This window comes from Sparus aurata, chromosome 11, assembly GCF_900880675.1.
Source record: "Sparus aurata chromosome 11, fSpaAur1.1, whole genome shotgun sequence".
NCBI classification, from domain to species: Eukaryota; Metazoa; Chordata; class Actinopteri; order Spariformes; family Sparidae; genus Sparus; species Sparus aurata.
In genome coordinates this window covers 7,469,755-7,492,010 of record NC_044197.1, presented here as the reverse complement: position 1 = coordinate 7,492,010, position 22,256 = coordinate 7,469,755, and the positions used below count along the sequence as shown (strand labels likewise).

The window sequence follows — 22,256 nt, the reverse complement described above, 5'->3', positions numbered from 1 at the left end:
AATACAACTTACTATCTAAAAGTTATAGCAAAAATCAATCTAGACAGATAAATAGCACTACGGGTGGGTGGAAAAATATGTATTTTCCAATTTGTTGTGAACTTTCGCATTAAATCACGACAGCATGCAATTCAAGAAAGGCTGCAAAACTCCATTATCAAATTGGTTGTTGTTTTTTTCTTATCGGATGGATGCTACAATCAATTACTAGGATACGCTCCGACTCAGAGGAAACACACCCTCTTCTCCTGTCACACTAAATCAGACATGGTGTCAGAACTCTGGAGGCCGTTGTTATATTATTCACCAGGGACGGAAACTACAAATAAATCTTGCAGGCTGACAGAAGGGCGAGTGGTCTGCTGAAGGGTGGTGGCTCAAAATAGTCATGTGCACTCACCAGTGGCACCAGAGTTTGATAACCCGTGAAAAACAGCAGGATTTTCTTTTGGACTTTAAATAAAACACATTTTATAATGTGAGACAGCTCATTTACAAGCACTGACGTGTCCACACTTGGCCATACTGTACAGAAAGGGAAAACTAGTCGTCAGGTTCTTAAAAAAAAAGTGTTTATTTCACAAAAAGATTTACAATATTCAATTTATAATCAAATATGAATTATCGTTAACATCTGTACCATTGCTTACATCATCAGCTCTCTGCACCGAGCATCATTATGACCCGACTCACTCCATAACACCTACCACGCCATTGCCACAGTCTTGCTACAACAACCAACATTCTCACAGATGTCTGTCATGTAGTTTGGGTTAACTGAAATATTAAGAAAATGTGGAAAAATGTACTGGATAATATTCAACTTCAAGTTTGGTCGAAGAGTTTGTAAGAAAAAGGAGGTTTACCTGGTTCTCTGAAGTGAATCTTGGCTGTTCTGAGGGTGACCTGGTTTATGTCCTGAAGCTATTGTTTGTGTATGTGACGATTAGAAAGAGAGCACCTGAGAGGACCAGATTTTTGCCTGCCAACTGAACCAACCACAAACTGGAACACAACAGGGTTTATGCCATCAATCAACATGACGATATATGTGTTTCATCAATTTACAGACACAGACTTTCATACACACTTGACAGAAACCTTGACGTTAACTTTGGTTAATACAAACATGTATTCGATAATGCACTTTTGAATGAACACTGGTGAGAAAGTAGTGTCAGGTGCTGATAGTCATAAAACTATGAAAAACAGCCTCGAGTGTACAAGTTATTCATCATGCAAGTGTGCCTGAAACACTGTTAGATGTGCGGCTGTGACACCCCATGCATAGATCCCTCTGTCAATGATGTGCGTGGTGGGAAGACATCAGATAGCTAGCAGATTGTCGTAGCTGCCAGCAGCTCCACGGCATGAAACGTTATTCGTCATTATCTGAGGGAGAGAGAGAGAGAGGAGAATGAGAATCATGCTGGGACAGATAGTTCATTAGAGAGGCAGAGGTCAGTGGTTAGCGCATGTAGCTTAATAAGAAATGACAGAGGAGGAACAGATGACTCCAAAATGCTAAGAAAAGGCAAAAACCCCACATGATGTTCAAAACCACTATTGTTCAAGTGTACAGTCAGTCACGCAAGCCTTTAACTTTATTTAATTACATTTAGCATATCTTTTTACATTTTTTTGGATCGCAATGTTGTTCAGACTAAACTATTTCAATTTTGGATGGGCTGGCAGGCAATTTTCTACACACATGATTCCCTTTCAGATGTGATACATGGGTGACATCCTATTTGAAGGGTGGAATATCAGTGATAAGAAACTGAAGAGGAATGTCATGAAAAGGCTGTCATTTGTCCTTCGAAGGTCAAAAAGGGAAAAAATAAAAATCAGATCTGGACCAAGCAGATTATGTACATTAAAAGGTGCAATATGTAAGAACTGAAACAAACAAATGAAAAAAAAAAAGAAGAAATATCTCAACAGCTTTTGGAAGGATTTTCTTAAAAATTCATGTCACATTCATGTGCCCATCAGAATGAATAGTAACGACTTTGGCCAACCCTTCACTTCCTATATTTAGAGCCATCATCAGGTCTACATTAACTTGCCCAATATGTTCGTTTTTAATTGTCATTGTGAGAATGCTAGCATGCTGACCTTAGCATTTAGCCCAAAGCACCGCTGTGCCCGAGTACAGCCTCGCAGAGCCGCTAACATGGCTTTAGACCAATGACACAGCTTCCATCCATCACACAGCTGGGATCCATATCAGTTCAGTTGACTTACTTCCTGATGCTTATTTTCCAAATGCAACCTGACATTTAATGGGAAAAACAGGCATCATAACTGACCTAAAACCCAGAGCAAAGTCTAGTCAATCTTTGGAGCTTGTATGTGATGGACAATTTGCTTGTGAGTGAAGCCAATACATTATTCTTCATAACCTCAGTTTATGGATCTGTTAGTTGTTAGATGCCTCAAAAATGTTTCAAACCATGCACAATGTTATTGCTGTATGGATGGGAGCCATAAAAAACATATTTTAGAGATCTTGAGACAGATCCTCATGGGAGACATTTGACAATTGCTTCCTGTCTTTCTTCTACTGAAGACAGTAAAAATAGAAAACAAAAGAACTGTCAGATAGAGATTTTCAGTGAGAGCATTTATCTGAAGACTGCTCTCATCCTGAGGGAAGCCTGTCAAAGCCTGAAATATTCCGTTCCTTCACCTCTCTCTGCATCTGTCGTGGCCCCAGCCATGACAACTGACTCGGCACAGAATAAGAACAAGCTGGCAGAAAGTGTTCAGGGTGTGTTTCACACCTACTTAGTGTCTTCATGACTTGGTGTCAATGCGAGGGAAGAGGATGGGATTTTATATATAAGATTTAAACACTCACTTTATTCTGACACTGTGCAGTGGGGAAACCATCCATCACTGTTGCAAACTATCTACAGTCAATTAAGAAGTAACTAGAGTCACTTAAAGGATTGGGCCAGAACTCAGCTGAAGTATCTGGTGCAGATACAGAGAGCACTGTTTACAAGATTTCTATGAGGGTCAACATCTGTACTCACTAAACCCACCAACACCCACTAACATCTGTTTTTTGTCATCAATGTGACTGTGTACAATTAGCATTGACTCCCTCGGTCAACTGACTTTGCAATAGTTTTTCGGCTCCATCTTCAATAAACTGTGATGAAAATGCAACACCGAGGTTAACAGGCTGAAATGTGCCCATCGATGCTATGACGTGTGTGGAAGCTGAGGCTGTTGGCTTGTTAATACCTTTCCATCCTTCTCTGTTCAAGCAGCGCTCGGATATCGCTCAGTCGAATTTGAATTCGAAAGGCAGACTTAAGTAAACAATATAAAAAAAGTTACCTTTGCCTGATCAGCGCAACTCTCAACAGATAGAGATGAGAAATAAGTGAGATGTCTCACTCCTTAGCAACTTCTGTTATCAGCTCAAGAAAAAAACGTGGATAATTCCAAATTGTATTAAGACTTTTTAAAACAAGCTGTAGCACCATGTGGATTAAGTCTGATGGGGTATTTTGTCTGCTTCTTTCTACCATTCCCTGCTTTGCTGGCTTGTTGGTGATGACAAAGGTGACACAAAAAGAAAGAAAGGTAAACTCGTCCTGGCGATGTGAAAAAGCCTATTTGAAGTGGATTTAACAGTGTCTAAAACTCACATGTTCACACTAATTTTGATCTGAAGCTCAATTCTGATGTTGTTCCATAAATAGTTTTTAATATATACAAATATATACAACTTCCAGTAGCCAAACCCATTCAGACTATGGATACAGACCAGCTAGTTCAATGAAAACAACAGTTAAAGTCCTCCCAACGTCAATGCAACTTGTAAACTGGGATTTTGTTGTTCTTTTCTGTACATGTGACATCTATTGCATGTCTGTCCGTCCTGGGAGAGGGATCCCTCCTCTGTGGTTATTCTGGAGGTTTCTTTAATAATCCTTTTTTCCCTCCTGTTAAATGTTTTTTTTTTTCATCAACAAGTTTTTCCTCACTTGAATCGAGGGTCTAGGAACAGTGGATGTGTCCACTGTACAGATTGTAAAGCCCATTAAGGCAGGGTGATTGTGATTTTTGTCTATATAAATAAAATCAATTTCATACAGACACATACAATATTTTGATGGGGCTCTAGGGTTGGGTGATATGGCCAATGAAAATATATACCACAATATTTTGAAATAAACAAAATCAAATAATAAGACATTTTAGACAACATACCTTGAAATGTATATTGTGAAACAAAAAATGGTGTTCTCACTCATCCCTGTTCACTAACCTTCTTGGTATGCACCATCTGCCATTACCAGATGAAGGATGTTGGCATACAGATGCTGGTACTCGGTTCCCAAAATGCTCAACACTAAACTGGAGCCAAGGTCAATCATCTCATCTTCATCTTCATGTATAGCCTTAAATGTATGGAAAAAAAAAAAAGCGTTTAGTCAATCTGTTCAACCAGTCTAATGTCACACCATTTAATGGAGACAACATTTCATACCTTAATCTTATTGTATGCCTCGATGAACTTCTCAAAGCCCATCTGCTGCTCCAGGTTGAAGCGCAGCTCTTCCAGTCGACTGAAGATGCTGTCATGATAGGCGGCCTCTACGCCCTGGTCCTCTCCACTGCCGTCTGTGGAGCAGCAGGATTTATCAGTTCTCATAAAACTGAAGGCGCTTAGTTTGCATAAATAACCCATTTATTACCCGGCAACTTATTAAAAGCATGAATCATCTGACAGAAAGTATCAATTTATGATGTTTTGCCTCCAGGCTAAAAGCAGCTTACAAGCTTCCTCCAAATTGTGCAGTAGTACTTATAACCACTGGTGTGTCAGCAAAAATATGAAGTGAATGTGAGCTAAATTAAAAACAGGTTGAAACTTAAACTTTTCATTCTACAAATTCAAGACATTCCTCGTACCTGACTGCCACTCTTCATTTATCTGGCTGTTATTGCTGTGGTCCTCTTCACCAGGACTCCCATTGGAGCATTCCTCATCCTCCTCATCCTCCTCGCCTTCTTCCTCCTCCTCCTCCTCCTCTTCATCATCATCGTCGTCGTCATCATCATCGTCGTCATCCACAGCCATCTGATTGTTGTCCTGATCGATCTCAGCTGCTAACCTGTTGAAGAGCTCTTGGTCTTCGCCCTCTGGAGGGTTTCCGTTGAAGTCTCCTGCACCGACCTCCTCTTGCAGCAGCCTCTCCATGGAGGCCCGGATGTCCCGCAGGTCTTCATCCTCATATGCACTTGGGAGCAGGGAATATTGTTATTAGACGCATTTTGCCATCGGCTTGGTGTATTTATAGATCCTCAGCAAAACGAAAGTGACTTTGTCCTAATGTGGTCTCTCATGCCTAAAAAATGAGTGAAGAAACTACAGCTAGCAGCCGTCTCCAGACTGCAGGAGTTTATATTTGCTGAAATCATACAGTATGGCTCAAGCATGATATTTGCTTTTGAAATTTAATTAATGTTTGTCTCACTCTTCAGTCTCAGACTGGTCGTCATCTTTGGCTGCCTCGTCCAAGTCCTCGATTTCCAGGTTGTTCTCTGGGGCAACATTAGCATTTGCCACTGCAGAGTCCTGCTGAGCGCTGAAGAGACGACTGAGATCCGGTAGAGAACATGTCCGCAGCATCTGACAACACAATGCAAACAGAAAAACATGTATCATAATTTGATGGGGTTGGGCGATATGGCCTTTTAATAATACAGTGATATTTTTCACACCTAATGCAAGAGACTGCTCCACTAATACAAATGCAGCAACTTGCAGTAACCTGAAGAACCAGCCAGTCACTGGAGGGAGTTAAAAGTGGACCATGGATCCAATGCAACATGTAGATGTAATATATGAGGGTAATTTTCTGATCAGGGCTTTAAAGATGAGCGGATAACACGGATTATTACATCGCTCAGACAGAGATGGCCGACTGATCTTATCATAGAGGATGCAGTGATGAGTTTTCTTGTTTGTTTGTTTTGCTATCACTGCTTTATAAACCTCAGGGCTGAGTGGTAGACAGAATCTAAAAAGGGCCAAGTGTGGAGAGAGCAGCATGTCTGTAAATTCAACAATCCACTCCCTGCAGAAAAAAAGGAAAGCTAGATTTGTTTCTTGTTTTATTTGCTTTAGGCTTTGTCGACTTGGGGACAAAATAAAAATGTAACAATATTTTTGACCAAACACCTTGATATCAATATTGTCACATATTGTAGGGATGACTATTGGCGCTTTTACAAAATATTGACACACTCACCAGTAATCTAGATATAATGATAAAGTCAGTAAAGGCAGGTATTTGAACTAGAACAGTCTGGTGAGGTCAGAAAATGACACCATTTTACTGTAATGCAGCCTGGAAAACCTGGAAAAGACAACACTTATGCCATATCATCATATGACGATATTCAAAATCTAAGACAATATATAGTCTCATATCTTGATATATTGATAAAACGCTCTGCTCTAACGTCAACAATAAGTCTTTATTGATAAGACACTAATCAACTGCAAGAAAGTAAAATTATGCTACTACCAATAAATACAAATTCATCCCAATGGAATGCAAAATATAGAAAATTTCACCAGCAGTAACTTTCAGAACAGCCCTGAAACAACCAAACCCTGAAAGAAGCGCACTGACAAACCCACATCCATATATATATCCATATTCTGTGCAGCTTTCTGGGTGTTGAAACTGTTGAGCTGGGTTTTGCAGATCCCAGAGTCCCTGATGAAAGTTATGAAAGATATAGGTTGATGGATGCTCCATCCGGCCTATTGGACCCACTGCAGGTTCAGACTATTTGATTAATGGCTCTGGCTCTATTCCAGACCCCCTCATTAATAAAGGAGCCTGAAACCCTGCCTAAAAATACCACACAAGCCTCCACATCACACCAGGCACAAGAACATGTGTGAATTTCCTCAACCCCTGCAGCAGCAGTTCACCTGATCACATTAAATAGACGGCATACTGTTGTGTGATATGCCATTTCATTACCCTCACACCTTTCCCCTGCCATTCCCAGTGAAAAAAATAAAGTGGGTTTTTAAATTCACACTCAGCCGATGATCACCTTGGGGTTATTGGAGTCAAACATCCCCGTGGAGAGACCAATGAGGAGGGCGTCGTGGTGTTTGGAGCGCAGGGGTGAGACAGAGCGTGAGCGAGAGGCCAGAGAGGAAGATGATTCATCGAAGGAGGACTGGGCTGAGAGGATTGCAAGGGCAGCAGTGCGTCGGTGGGCCGGGGAACACAACTTCATAAACAGGGGCTCCTCACACTGTGCTAAGCCTGGGAGAGGGAGGGAAGGCAGGGCAGATTTAATTAAGATAATAATAACATTGAAGGAAAAAAAAAAGAGGCTCGGACTCACTAAACATTAACCTCACCGGAAGATTCAGTCGGTTTCTCTGCACTCTTCTCAGCCTCTTTGGTGCCTGCTGGTCTTGTGATGCCCTCTGGTGGCCTAAAAGACAAATACACTTCAGCAACACAAATACAAGTCTTTAAAAAAATATCTACTTAAGCTGTAATAGAAGTATCTTTCTTTTATTTGATGCCTTAAATTAGTTATATAGATAAATATTCACGTTGGCTGTTGGGCTTCCTGCTCCCACGCCTGCTGCACACCAGTCTGCGGACGCGAGGCCTGTTTAGGCGTCTCTTCCAAAACCATCGACTCCACGTCTGCTGGATCTGTTAGAATTCAGACCAGACAGGATTTAATTTATCTTAAAAAAATACTTGACCTGATAGTCATTGGATAATTCAGCTCTAAGCGTCATGCTGACCGTGAGTCTCAGTGAGGTCAGGTGGCAGTGTCACTCGGTCTTCTGCACCAGCTGCCGATGTTTGCTGATGTGAAGCCCCTGTGGTGTGTGAACTCTCCTTCTGAACCTCCGCGCTCGGCACCGCAGCAGATGCCGTTGGCTTAGAGGGCAACACTTCTGTAGGTGTCTTCGCAATCTCAGCAGCTGCCGTCTGGTTAGGTATATCTAGGGAAGATATAGCATCATGAGTAAGTGAACATGCCACTACTACTATAATCACCCTTGTTGTATCTATGGTAGTACATTTTACCATACTAGTGTATATTTTTGTGTATATTGCCCATTAATAGAATAAAAAAAGGATTTCAGTTTCTGAGGTAAATCAATTTAATGTCATAGGACACTTTAAATATCTAGGATAATAGATTTTGGCTAGAAGATAGGTGCCACTACCAATTTCTATAAGAAGTCAGAAATTAGCAAAAACTATTTTTAAACTGTAAGATTACGGAACAACAGGAAGGCAAGACTTGGTCTGTCCTTATTTGTATTAGTATTTCATCGTTGGGTGTTTAAAATGTCAATGTAATCCTGCCGGGCTGCGCAGCTGAGATCAGTTATGTTCAATTTTCAACAAAATATTCTCCTCATGGGCTGAAGCAGAAACTCACAGTCTAGTGTCTCTTCCCTTATAAACTCAGACACAGTAGAAACATTTTTAAAAAAAACAACAACTGAAACTTCACTTAAGAAACACATTCATTATCCCAGTATGATCAAATAAAGGGTGATGAGTTCTCTCTAACTGGAAAAGAATAAGAATAAGGACCTAAAATGAATCGAGATTCAGATGATATGATGCCTTTTAACAAGCTGAGGTTTAATTTCTACCTCCAACCAATAGAAGTAATATCTCCAAGAACCTCCAGCTTAGAAGCCTTGTAAAAATAAATTAATGTACCATCAGACCCTTCACTCACCTTCAGCAAAAAATGATAATAAAAGACAATTCTAGAAATAATCATATTTTAACAATCTGCTGACAAAGGTTGAATGCCTTGAGGAAAATCTTGCAATTTGAAATTTCAGATGAATATTAGAAAGCAACTTGCGCTGATGCTCATTATGAGTCTATAACTACACATCTTAAGCTGTGAGCTGAGTAGCAGCTTGACTCAGCTGAATCATAACTTTAAAATGGGGCCATCGACTGGCTGATATTATCTAGAATTTAGATCAATCCAAAGGTCTGAATATCGGTGTAGTTTTATAACCTCAAAGAACGATTTGTGATTCACATCGGTTATACAGTATAACTTATTTAAAAAATACTGTGAGGAAAAAAGATGAGGCCTAACCAGGGCTGGAAACGTCTTCTTCGCAAATGGTGGCATTGCCCAGCTGCTGGGTGAGAGGCTGAAGCTCTGCCTGCTGAAGCACTTTCAGCACCTGAGAGTCTGGACTGGGTCCCCACACCTTTCTGGGTGCCTCTTCATGTAGCACACCCATCTGAATAACTTCACCCGCTGTTTGTTCTGAAACACAACACGGAATGAGGGAGAGAAAGATTAAAATCCTCTTTGAGCTCGCTGCACATTGTTATGATTCTCTGACAGACAGGAAAAGAGGGGGAGAGAGAAGGAAGAACTACAGGGCACCCAGCTTGGTGTGATTTTTAAGAAATCTGCACATATGTTATTGCTCAGGGAGTATGGGACTCACCTATGGTCGGGATGAGGGTCTGCTCTAGAGTTTGTTGAGCAACAGAGATGACGAGTGGAACTCCTGCCTCCCACTTCTTCCTGTCTCCACCTGAAGATGGTCTGTCTTCTGGAGACATGGAGGAGGCTAGTGAGGGAAGTTTAGGGGAAAAAAAGCTGAGCAAAACATCTGAAACAGAGGCGCTGTTGTGTATACATTCAGAGCAAAGCAAATTTAATTTGACAAAATTTCCACTGCACAAGCACCGGCGTGTGGTATTAATAACAGTAATTACAGGCAAGCGCAATCATCAGGAAATTGTTTCTTTCAATTCTAAAATAAACACTATGAAAGATTCTACTATGAAATTACTGTAAGTTTACCAGCAAGTAAACATCCTCAGCATAAAGTACACAAAATAGTAGAATTATATCCATGCAAATAGATCCTCTGTTGATAAATGGGTTTTGAGAGACTTGTCCTGCGAGGGCTCCCATTACCTGCTGTTGTGGCGCAGGTTTCCGTTAAGGTTTGCTGAGCCACAGGAAGCACCGGCACATCTGCTGCATCCCACTTCTTCCGGTCTCCGTTTGAAGGGGGGCGTTTCTCTGTGTCACACTGGATCTGCTGGGGAGCAGGAGTTGGTTCGGCAGGGGGCAGAGTCGGCGGCTCCACTTCCTCCGCCGAGCTCTGGGCCTTCAGGTTCTGGTTAAGTCGGCGCAAAATCTGCTTTTTCTCACTCTGTTGCGGGAAAGTAATTACTTAGTGTTCAGATTCAGAACTCCTGCAGTTTTTGGCACACCGTTACTGAACGAAAGATTAATGTATCTTATCACCGACCTGGATGACTGTAGCATTCTCTGGGTCGGGTAAGCTTTCTTTTAGCGGGGTAATCTGTCAGACACATATCGATAACAGCTCAGGGATACATGCTCAAACAATACTTTCTGTTTAGGGTGTGGTAGACTTTGTAAATGTATACTGACTGCTCCGACATTCTTCAGGGCAGCAGTCATGGATATGGCCAGGATGGACAGGGGTTTGGATACGGGCAGGGCTGGAGCTTTGGGAGCCGGGTCTGGCAGAGAGGGACTGGGCTGGGGTGGAAGAGGACTGTTGGAGGTAGATGATACTGCTACTGCTACTGCTGCTGCCACTGCTGCTGCTGGTGCTACGTTTCCTGCTGCCATGCCAACCTTTACCCCCCGAGCTGCAAGCTACCACAATACACAAAATCAAAAGATTAGACCTTTTTTTTTTTTTCAGTTTTCCAATTTGGGATTTCGCCGCTTCTGGTGTCTTGGTTACACCATGTGAGCTGCATGGAACCATTTCATGTTTTTTGTGTTTCAATTGTTTTTCTTACATTTTAAAACAAGTGCCCATCTACTTTAGTTGTTAGAGAGAATGCTGCAATGGTGTTTTGTTGGGAAGCTCCAGAAATGTGAAACTGTTCCTTTGAGCTGAGGGACGAGTATGTTGCAGGCTCATGAATGTAAGGGTGGTAGCAAAGAAACGATGGAACTTACATGGTCTTCCCAAGCTCTCTTTTCTCTCTCATATGCTTCTTTTCTCTTCTTCTCTAGTTGCTCTTTCAGCACAGCAGCACGGGCGTTTGCTTGGGCCTGGCAGGTACACATAAACAGACAAATGAAAAAGAATGAAAACATTTCTTGGGTGACCAAAATCTCCAAAATCGTCTTAATGAGATAATATTGTGTCATCTCATTAAAATAACTCGCTACTGTTTCTATTCCTGTCTCACGCAGAGCAGAACGCAGCAGTGGAGGCTTTGAACTCCTACGGTACGAAAATAACTGTTTTATTTTCTCTACGCTGGTTGCCAGTTAGTAAGATTGCACCGCTGACTTACAGGGCCGATGTTACATCTCTGACCTTTAAACCCTCATTGAAACAACCAAGACAACAAATCGTAGGTTAAGATAGTCTCCACAATCCTGCCGTTCAGTTTTATTATTCTTGTCGTCATCTAAATGTGGCATAATTTTCCAAAGCAGACTCACCTTTAAAGCCTCTATCTTCTTTCTCCTCAGCTCTGCCTCCTCGCTGGACTCCTGGCTGTCGGAGCCGTCGCTGTCGTACTGAAACGCACAAACCAATGAGAGCCAGGACACAAACTGTCAGCGATGAACCGAGAAGACGCATTCGACGGTGCTGTGAGAATCTGAAAAGCGGAGGACCGTACCTTCTCTCCTCTGAGTCGCGCTTTGATCTGCTGCCGCTCATTGAAGTTCTGCAAGCGGATCTGCCTCAGTCTTGACAAGTACTCCTGAGAACACTCAATGTTACACAGTGCGTGCAGAAGTAGAACACAGCACTGACCATACAAAAAAAATGCATATATAAGCAACACCTATAAAAAGATACACAAGGCAGTATGATGTTAACATCCGTACATCAACACATCAGCCATTCAGCCAGAATAAAAATAACACATTAAGTTGTTCCATTCAGAGCAAAAAAAAAAGCTGCAATACACAACTCAAAACTGAGGTGGTGTGGTTATTTTTTGAAATGGGACAACAAAACAAAATCAAGGGTAATTACCGTTGGAAATAACAGGCATTATTTGGAGGCAAACTAAAAAAGTACACACTGGACGGTGGAACATCACACGCTGAACAAGGAGTGGGCATGGTGGGTTTGAGCCGCTGGGTTGAATTATGGGAGTGTCAGAGGGATTTTTTGTGCAGATGTATGAACGAAGACGAGCCAAGCCAGACGTGCTATGAGTGAGGTGGAGTGCGGGACTGGGTGGGGCATTCAAGGCCTGGGCTCCTACCTCCTCCTCCTTGTTGGCTCTGGGCCTCCTGCACCGAAGAGAACCGCCCCGGGTTCCATAGATTGCAGCCAGGTTTTGACGAGTGCCCTGTTCACCATTCAGTTCAACCACACTTTAGACAGCTCCCTAACATCTAACTGCCACAACAGTCACGAGCGGGGCCCAGGATGTAAAGCTGCACTGATCAATGTTTTCATATCGACACTGAATTAAATGACTGCATGTTAACTGATAGGTGCCGTTCATCACAGTGAACCCACAGAGAAAAGTCACCCAACTCTGCAGAGCTACATCATATTTGGCCCCTTTTTTAGCTCATTTTTTGTTTGTACAGATTTAATCCTTGATTCAGTAGCACCAACCTCATCAACCCTGTTTTAATACACCTGTCTGACAGATAGGATTAGCAACTAGCTGGTGGAGAGTGCTTACCATCTAGTGAGCCTAAAGACAAGGCTAGACCAATAAATACTGGACCATTACATGTATCAGCTGGCCAGAAACACAACTTCAGTGGGATGGTTATGTTGCTGTCTGCTGGATGTCAAAACACAACACTGTCCGCTTCTTCTGTGGTTCTGCTGCCCCCCAGTGGCTGACATTTGATTGATGCTGCATCAAAGAAGACCTTTTATGCATTTTTGTTTTTTTCCTTTCCTTCAGTGTGTCATATATGTTCTTGTGCATGTAAAAGATCTTTTAAAAAAAGTCAAAGTCAGCACCAACTGCTCCTCTTTCCCACAGTAAACACTGCTTCAAAAAACACCTCATAAGTAGTCCTGCCTTTAATTCAGTGAGCTCATGATGTCACACTACCTCATCATGTCACACATTTGCATAAATTATTCCTGTATTTTGGCACAGCTTGTCTGTTGTTGTTAGTGGGGGCTGATGATTCGTTTAGTTGGCCGTACTAGCGGCCCTTTCATAATACATGAAGCCATCTGATTCAGTGTTGACTGAAAAGTTCTTAATTGAGCTTAAAGATTCATGACATTTGCTAAAAATACACAAATCAGTGTCAGTTTTCATCTATGCGCATAGATAAATGTACCCAGTTTACGAGGGGGGGGGTAATCACAGTGATGGAGAAGGTTCAGTATTTCAGCAACAGGAATAAATACTCTATAGGTTACCCTTCAAATGACAGTACACAGTCAACCACAACATTTAAAAGGACCAACAGGGAAAGGCAATAATTGATCACTGATCTTGTTATGATGCAATGTTCTGCGAGGAAAACCTTGGGACCTGGCATTCACGTAAATGCCACTTGGCATGTACCATAAACCCAAACAATGTTGGAGCCCAAGTACACCCCCTCATAACAATGTCAGATGTTCCAACATGTCAAGAGGGATCCACATGGATGCCAGGACCAAAGGTTTTGCAGCAGAATATTGCATTGAAAACAAGCTAATCAATGTTATTCGCTCCACCTCCTATTCCTTTTAAATGTTGGGGCTGATTAGTGTGTAGCACAATACGTACCAGCTGTCCCTCAGCACGAACTTTGTTGAGCATGGCTTCTCTCTTCCGCTGTAAAAACTCCTCAACCTGATAGGCCCGTCCATGAGCCATCTGTCCACATTGCCTGAAAACAGAAAAGAGTCATTCAGACTTGGCTTTTCATGAGAAAGAAGCAAAAATGTGGAGTTTCAATCCACATGTGTAGCGTCATTTGCTGCTTAGGGAGAAGCTGCATGACTGACCTACTAATATGAGCTTGTCTAGAAACATGCTGCAGTCTCTGTAGTTCCCTCTTGATTACATCAGGGTTTAAGATTCGGGCCGGACCATTGGGCAGCACTGGGCCAGCAGCAGCTGGTACGCTTCTCACACACAGAGGCCACGACATTAAACAATTGTCCAACACACATATATCATCTAAAATACAGAGACATTTGAACATACCGAACTGGACTGCCTGGTCCTGCTGAGGGTCCCTCCCTCTTGATGACTTTAGGCTGTGGTTTAGCCATTTGGTCCAGAGCAGCGTGGTACTGCTCATATGGGGTTTTACTTGGAGGAAGGCCCTGAACAGAACTTGGGACAACCCTCTTTCCACCACCTACGTAACACTGAAGAAAGTGTTCATATATACTTTAGATGTAAAAGATGGTATTAGTAACAATTTCATGAAAAAGGAAATGAGCGTCAAGTACCTTCCTCTCTGGGCTGCTACCTCCACTAGAATTCAAGACATGCTTCCAGCCTTGTTCCCTGGCTTGGTTTATACGATTGATCTGTTACAGATAACAGGTTTTAGATGAGACATACAGTGCACTGATCCTTTCCAATGTGTTTGCCAGCTTACAACACAATGACCACCAATATATAAAAGAGAAACAAAGATATTCTTGAGAAACAAATTGAGCACCCACCTTTTCCTTTTCATATCTCTTCATTTGGTCCGCTTTCAACAGGAACATCTGAAAGCAACACAGATAAGGGAATGATTGAAACTTTACAGAGGAACTTAAAGGAAAAGTTCAAGTTCAGTCTTTATCTTGTCACCGCCACGCCAATGGAAAGTCAAAACATTTGTGGAGCTTCACACATTACAGCACTGAGGCATTCTCTTTAACAACTCAAGTTGATGGTGACTTGTTTTAAAGCATACAAAAACCTGCTGTTAAACTCAAGAAATGTTTTCACCCGACTTACAATCAGCACAGGCTTTTGTAGATGATGACTGAATTTTCATTTTTGGGCAAACTTTCTCTTTAACGATGCACCCACCTGCTCTCTCTGTTTCCTCTCTTTCTCAATCAGCTCCATCCTTTTCTTTCGGGCGCCATCCTGCAGCATGGGGCAAAGGCATCTCAGTCAAAAAGAAACTTTAAGGACACGTGCTAGAGGTAAGCAGGACTGCCCTGTCACTGGGCGGGCAGGTGAGGAGGGAAAGTCCGGTTAACAGAGAGAGCTAAAAACAGGCACGATACTCTGGGAGCTGGGAGTGGAAAACGGGTGAATACGGGGATCAAGCGTTATGAGAGGGAGGAAAACAAAAAATGCTGGTAGGAAGAGACCTTCATGTTTGAGTAAATGTGGAGAGAAAAAGGAAGGGAGATCTCATAGTAAGTTCAAGTTATGCTGGGCTCTCAGCTGTACCTCTTGTTTTTTCCTCTCTTCCTCCACTTGACTCACTCTTCTCTTGGGGGCTGCTGGGAGAGGGGCCTGAGCAACATATGACACTGGGGTTCAGAGGTAGCCAACAGACGATGATGTAAGAACACACACAATTGAACACACGGATGGAAGAAGCCGCCGACATGCCAGACTCGCCAGCTTTTTTTTTTTTTTTTTTTAGACACGAACAGCAAATAAAAAGTCATGAGTGGCGCAACAAAAATGAAAAAAATAAAATAAAATCGCAGCAATTTGTTCTCATGATCAACAATCTACTTACTGGTTTATGCTTCACAGCTGGTTTCCTCTCAGCAGGCTTTTTGGCTGCATCCGACACCTTCCTCACAGTTAAAGGCACTCCATATTTGCTGGCTGGTTTGGTAATCTTCTGGGTTGGGGCGAGTGGTATGGAGCCAGGGGCAGATCTCTTGGCTGGTTACACAAATGCAAAAAAAAAAACATATAAGAACATTTATGCTAATCAGCAAAGGAAGATTTCGTTTGAGGTGCAATTCAGTAATGTTATTCATACAAAACACACATGGCAGCTCAAACCCCTGGCCTGCATTTCGCCAACAGAGAAATAAATTAGGAGCACCATTTGAGGCAAATGAGGCAATTAATTCTTCCCTCTGCAGCTTTGAAGCATCTAAGCTTTTAAGCCATCTAATCAAATCTGGATGATTTAAACAAATCCCTCTCATAACTAGAGCCCAAACCACACAGATGATGTTAGAACAGGACTGCCTGCTCTGCCTGGCTGCAGTAATCCAACAATCTCCTTTTGTTTCAGATGACTGATAGCGTGGTCCACTGTCTGCATCACATTCCATATAAGTCCTGTGTAATCTTGAGCATTGGTGTTATGGACAGACCGGTCAGGTGAGTCTCTTGGCCTGAACACAAGCCTCAGCTTCTCCCGTTTGCAGCCCGCGCTCATGGATTTCAAGAGAAGCTTTCAGGGTGTGTCTACAAATAGTGCCGTGCAGATATATCATGTCAATTAAGGACAGCTGAACAGCCTCTTACTGCTCATTCAAGCTGATTCTTTGGCCTCTTTCAAGATTTCCATTACTGAATAAACAAGCTGTTCTCAGAGGTGAAATAAGGTCCCAAGATCACTATTTGAAGCTTTACAGGTGGCAGGGTCCGCCAAACATTGTGTGTATAAAATTGCGTTGTCCCTTCAGTTCACGCTGTTTATTCAGTCATAAAAAAATGGCTTTGTTGTTGTCATTGGGAATTTGTCATTTAGTTTGTTTATCACTTTTTACTCAAGTTTAATTCTTTGATAGCTTAAGTTATGCTGCATCAGAGCCATGCTAGCTCATTTTATATGCATTTTGTTGTCCATCAGATTGAAAAAAATAAAAATAAATGAATGATTCTAATAATAAGAAAAATGGCTGATACTCACTCAATTGTCTGCCCATAATATAACGTACATACAGTACATAAATGTAACTATGCTGTATTATTGTTTATTTTGCTTTTTAAACTTAAGTCAATTTAATATCAGATACTCCAAGACTTTTACGCAAGTAGTAGCTGATCAATCAGAAAGTGGTGACAGGATTATGATTTGTGAGATTCCCTATGTTTATAAATTTGCTAACTTCCCACCCAGACTGTGATGTCAGATGAAAATGGCCACCGTGTGAATGACATGCACTCTACTGCAGTCTAACATCAGGCGACAGCTACACAGAGCAGCTTTGTTCATTTTCTCACCTGGTGGCCCCTGTAACACACCCAGTTTAGGCAGCTTGTGAAGAAAAGTGTGGTGGAATTCCTGAGCAATAATCTGGAATCAGTAGAGAATACAAGTTGTTTAACTCAGCACAGTTCTGGTTTACATAAATTCAGGCTGTATGAAAAACACCTCATCATGTGCTCTACCTGTGGTGTGAGGAACTTCTCTATCCTACAAGTCAGGAAAGGTTTGTCCAGTACGCTGCTGACTGAGGGCCTCTCTCGTGGGTTGCGCTTAAACAGCTGCGCCAAGAGAGAGCGCAGTTCTTGGGAGTAGTGGACAGACACGGGAGGGTACGAGCCACGGATGATCTTCAGGACGAGGTTCTTCATGTTGCCAGCCTCAAACTAAGGAACAATACACGTAGAACACCTTTGTAACCACTGCAGAGAAATGACTGAGGGCAGTTATACTTTTTTTTTTTTTTTTACAGATCTGATGATGAGACTGAGGAAAACTTAGTTGTCAGCCATTATACATTACAGTGTACATACAGGACATCAGTTTGTGAGAGAGCACTGCAATGCTGCATGAGCCCTACATTAAAAATACATTAACTGGTAAACAGCTTATACACAGAATACTTACTGCATGCTTAAGAGTGCACATTTCATACAGGACACACCCTAGCGCCCAAATATCACTGCAGAGGGAGGGAAAGTAGGCAAAGTGAGAGGAGACAACACACAAATGGACAGGCAGGGATCAGTTCAGGGGTAGTTTTACATCCATTACAATGTTTCTCCTGTCTTTATCATTAACCCGGGAAAAAAAAAAAAAAAAAAAAGAACTGGATTTCGTAAAAAACTCCATACTGAACACTGAGATACTGCTACATTTATTTCCTTGCTTGTAACTAGTGTATTGGATTACATGCACACTTAAAATAGTTAAAGAGGAAATCAATACTAGCTTCCTGCTGTAGCTACAGACAAGACTCGATCACTCGATAAAGAGGGGACATGATACCTTCACATCACCCAGGAGCCACCACCCAATCCTGCATGACTCACAATATGCTGGGACAGATCTTTACTCCTGAATTAAATATTAATTTACTCCACAACTGAAACAAACGCAAACACGATGGTAGTCCAGAACATCATGTAAGTACCTTTTGTTGTTGTACGGTTTGTTCTCGCAGATCTCTGGTGACAGGTAATAAGGTGTTCCTATGCACGTTCTTGCGAGTTCTACAGTGCTGCAAATTACAAGAGAATGAAAAGTGTTACCATTTCCAAATCTGGACTGAATGGAGACCTTCAGATTGATTCAGGGGACATTTTACGTACCTGTTTAGCACCCTCGCAATCCCAAAGTCTCCGAGCTGCACAGTCCCATCTTTCGTCAGAAATATGTTCTATGGGGATATCATGAAAAGACACGTAAATATTTTCTGTAACTGAGGGAAGATCTTTTCGTGCGTGAAGCAAGCAATACCTGTGATTTGATGTCCCTGTGGAGGATTTTTCGATCATGCACGTGCTTCAGTGCCAGGCAAATCTGCACGAACCAATCCAAGATCTAGGAAGGGCAGAATACACTTAATCCACATTATCGATATCAACTTCGTATCTACATCATTTGCAATTATACAACCAAGGGACAACACATATAAAGAGGACAAAGATGTGTTTTGGAACTTGTTTTTATGATAACTTCAGTCTGTGTGTTTTACAGGTTTTGTCCTCAAAATGTGTGATTGTCTCAGAGTGGTAGCTTACCTGCTCTTCTGAGAACAGCACTCCTTTTTGAGAGTTGATCTTCTTGAAGAGGTCTCCTCCCTCACAGTAGTCCATCACAATGTACAGGCAGCCCCCCTCTGAAAAGAATTTCATAACATTTAGGTGTCAACAATGGCTGGTCTTACGTCTTTTTCAAAATCTTCGTCTTTATCTACCAAAATCTTTAACTTAATTGAAGCCACTATACTATCATTACAGGGCCGCCAACCTCCAAAAGCTTGAGTAAATGCTGACACATTAAGTGGTGCATTATAAGACCAACTCCAGCACTTCATCCTCTCTTCATCCTGCATTACTTTTCACTTACACCTCAATACGTCCCTCCCACTAACAACCCTGCTGTAATTGCCACATTAAACAACAGTTTTGAAAGTTAGTCAAAGTTTTGAAAACCTTTAATTTGTGACAAGGTTTACTCTAATTTTATAACTGCAAGAACTTACTTCAATCAATAATCTTCTCTCTTTCCAATCGTTTTCTCTAAGCACTAAGGCTAAAGCTGGTAAAAAAAAAAACTGGTGGAGGGATGCTGAGGATTAACTGCACTTAAAGTCAGCCTTCTATGCTAAATTTCACACGTATTGTTATTCTTCGTATTTGTGGTCTTAGCCTCACAAATTGCTTATTTTTACACTGGACTGGGTTTAAATTTGCACTTCATATATCCAAGCAGTTGTTGCAGAATATAAGTAATCAATTGATTTTCTGGGGAGGAAAATCTGTGAACTGGGAAAGGTTCTGAATACTGGGTGAGTTGGCATGGATATTTATAGTGGTTTACAGGATACACCAGGGCAACGCTGAGGAAATTGTTTCCTGCTAATGACAATTTCTATAACAGGTGCCATCTTTCCCCAGAAGACGTCTCACACACATCCACCCACACACACACACACACACACACACACACACACACACACACACACACACACACACACACACATTTTCAATTGCTCAAACTTTTTTCTTTTAAGATGGCTATCTCTGACACACTTTATCAAGTTCTTGTCATTTCCTAGATCCCACATCCCTTAAAATGTATCTTTGGTGTATGAACTGTTGTAAGCAGGTTTTCCAGAGGCCGAACTGACTGTGTTGTGTTCGCTACACTCTAAACATCATATATTACTATATCAGAAGAGTCCTAACGGCTTTGGCACAGCTTCTTGACTGAAAGATTTAGTGCCTTTTCTCCACTTGGATTGTGTGAATACCTTCAAAAGACTCCTTATACTGGACGATATTGGGATGACTCATGTTGGCAAGAACGGCAACCTCTTTTCGTGATTCCTGCCTCTCTTTACTTGACATCTGCCAAAATAAGGAGCAGAGAATACGATGAAGCAAAGTGGTAGACGAGGGCACACATTAACAGTGGCATGTGAGGCTTGTGGAATATTTATGAATGGGATCTTACTCCAGATATGCCAATCTCCTTGATGACATATTGGTGTCCATCCTCTTTGGATTTGACAAGGACGGCCTTTCCAAATGAACCTTCCCCAATTTTCTTCACCTTTTCGTACTTGTCCATGTTAGTTGAGTGAGTGGCTCCTCATGCTGGGTCTGCAAAGAGATCAGGGAACATAATGCATGGCTATCAGACAGCTAAGAGTAAGCAGCAGTTTTAAATAAGCCAACAATCTGAGCCACTATTATTAACTTCAGTAATAATGACTGTTTTCTGTCCTGTAAATATACAGCAGAGCCAGCTCCATGGAGGGGGAGAAGGACCTCTTGCCTCTGACGGGCTGTGATGCTGAGACAACACACCATTCAGCTGGTAGCCATATAGCTAACGTTACCGTTACATAGCAGCTAGACGAAGATGGAAGACCGCCCGACTAACATATATACGAGCGAGTCCACGCAACACTTAGTTATACAATAAACATAGCTCACTTTGTAGTGTTCTGTAAATGCTATTTGGTGGCTAATTCTTTGCTTACCATTAGTCTTTATCGCTGCCGTATGACAGAGAGGCTCTGGTAGTTGCTTCCGCCCTCGCGCTCTCTATCTAACTTCAGAGCCCCCTTTGCTCTATTTTAATTGGCCGCGCTCATTTTTCTCGAATGTTAATTGGTTTATACAGCTGTCCGTCTTCAATAACGGTGACTGACAGCAGTAGTCTCCACCCCTAACGGTGCTGTTGCTGTGGACATTTTCCATAGCAACCGTAAGCCAACCATGGACCGAGAAACCTACATCAGTGTTTTCAAGACAAAAAGTTATATAAAGGTTTTTGTTTTTTTTAAATATTTTATAAGTTTCGTGTTTTGGCCAGCTAGTAACACTTCATTCGTAATTCAAAAATACAATTAAAATGTACATAATGAAAACAAAAATAAGCAATCCGAAAAATAATAAAACAGACTATACTAACATTGAAACACACTCATTAACATTTTTTTTTACAGCCTTTTTATAAGTGCATGATTTGATCGTTTGTAGTGAAATATCATTTTTACAGCCTTTTTATTAGTGCATGATTTGATCGTTTGTAGTGAAATATCATATTCCGTATAAAAAGAGTCCTCTTGTTGGCAAACTCACATTTATGAATATTAAACTTTTGCAAAAATGATAATAAAGATATTCTTGTTCCAACTTAAAAAAAAACCACACAGAACATGTTTACACAATACAGTTCATATAACAGTGAATGTAATGTACTGACATAGCTTATAACAGGAGCTTCAAAGGCAACACGGATAAACTGGAACTGGAACAATTGTATTATATTATTTCAAAATGTTACTTTTTGATATCAGTTTCCTCTAAATGTGTTGACAAGTGAAGCGCATACTGTCCATTCTGTTGAAGTCTTACTATGAATCAACTATATGGATGTAATTTGGCTCAAACAGCAACACGTGGACATTTTATCATGGGGCATAGCTTTTTTGATTTGGGAGAAAGAGAAAGACAGACAGATAAAGAGAGACTAATTTTACTTTTCAGTCTCATTTATTTTCCAATAATCAAAGACAACCTCAATATGACGTTATCGATTTGGACAGTATGTGTGGAGCCCCCTGCTGGTCTCTTACAGAGAGTGCAGTCTGTTATGATAAACTTATTTTGGGTACCAGAGTCTAATTTGCCTGCAAAAAGAAGATAGGGAGCAGAGCAGCAGCTTTCAGGTTGCATTTGGTAACCCTTTACCTCCTCGGATATGATGATGTGATGTGAAAACAATAACAAGCTAATTAATAAGTATAATAATACTAATTTTAAGAAGAGTAGCAAATTTAGGTCGAGATGCTTGTTTTTAATAAAGAGTCATTGTATTTGGTTGTGTGACTTCATGGACTCTGTTCAAAT

The 22,256-nt window shown here is 41.4% G+C and overlaps 1 protein-coding gene across 5 annotated transcripts; it reads right to left on the bottom strand.

The window, feature by feature from the left end:
* Positions 1–550: 550 nt before the first annotated feature.
* nek1 (NIMA-related kinase 1) lies at positions 551–21,045 on the bottom strand. 5 transcript variants are annotated; one of them, XM_030433988.1, is made up of 36 exons: positions 20,882–21,045; positions 20,350–20,498; positions 20,147–20,243; positions 18,912–19,009; positions 18,628–18,711; positions 18,480–18,547; positions 18,302–18,388; positions 17,776–17,830; positions 17,334–17,534; positions 17,166–17,238; positions 15,715–15,866; positions 15,417–15,482; positions 15,045–15,104; positions 14,687–14,734; positions 14,468–14,548; positions 14,217–14,383; positions 14,015–14,134; positions 13,794–13,896; positions 12,303–12,389; positions 11,706–11,789; positions 11,524–11,601; positions 11,029–11,124; positions 10,486–10,716; positions 10,340–10,393; positions 10,000–10,240; positions 9,521–9,646; positions 9,157–9,333; positions 7,820–8,023; positions 7,619–7,724; positions 7,418–7,494; positions 7,102–7,319; positions 5,502–5,656; positions 4,936–5,264; positions 4,511–4,644; positions 4,289–4,421; positions 551–1,392 (listed from the first exon to the last, which is right to left on the bottom strand). In XM_030433988.1, the coding sequence occupies exons 2-36, from the start codon at positions 20,464–20,466 to the stop codon at positions 1,379–1,381; spliced, it is 4,221 nt and encodes a 1,406-aa protein (XP_030289848.1). In that variant the 5' UTR covers positions 20,467–20,498; positions 20,882–21,045; the 3' UTR covers positions 551–1,378. The 5 variants fall into 5 exon arrangements, with proteins under 5 accessions (XP_030289848.1, XP_030289851.1, XP_030289852.1 ...); XM_030433991.1 differs by lacking the exon at positions 15,417–15,482; XM_030433992.1 differs by lacking the exon at positions 12,303–12,389 and having other exon boundaries at positions 20,882–21,044.
* Positions 21,046–22,256: the final 1,211 nt, after the last annotated feature.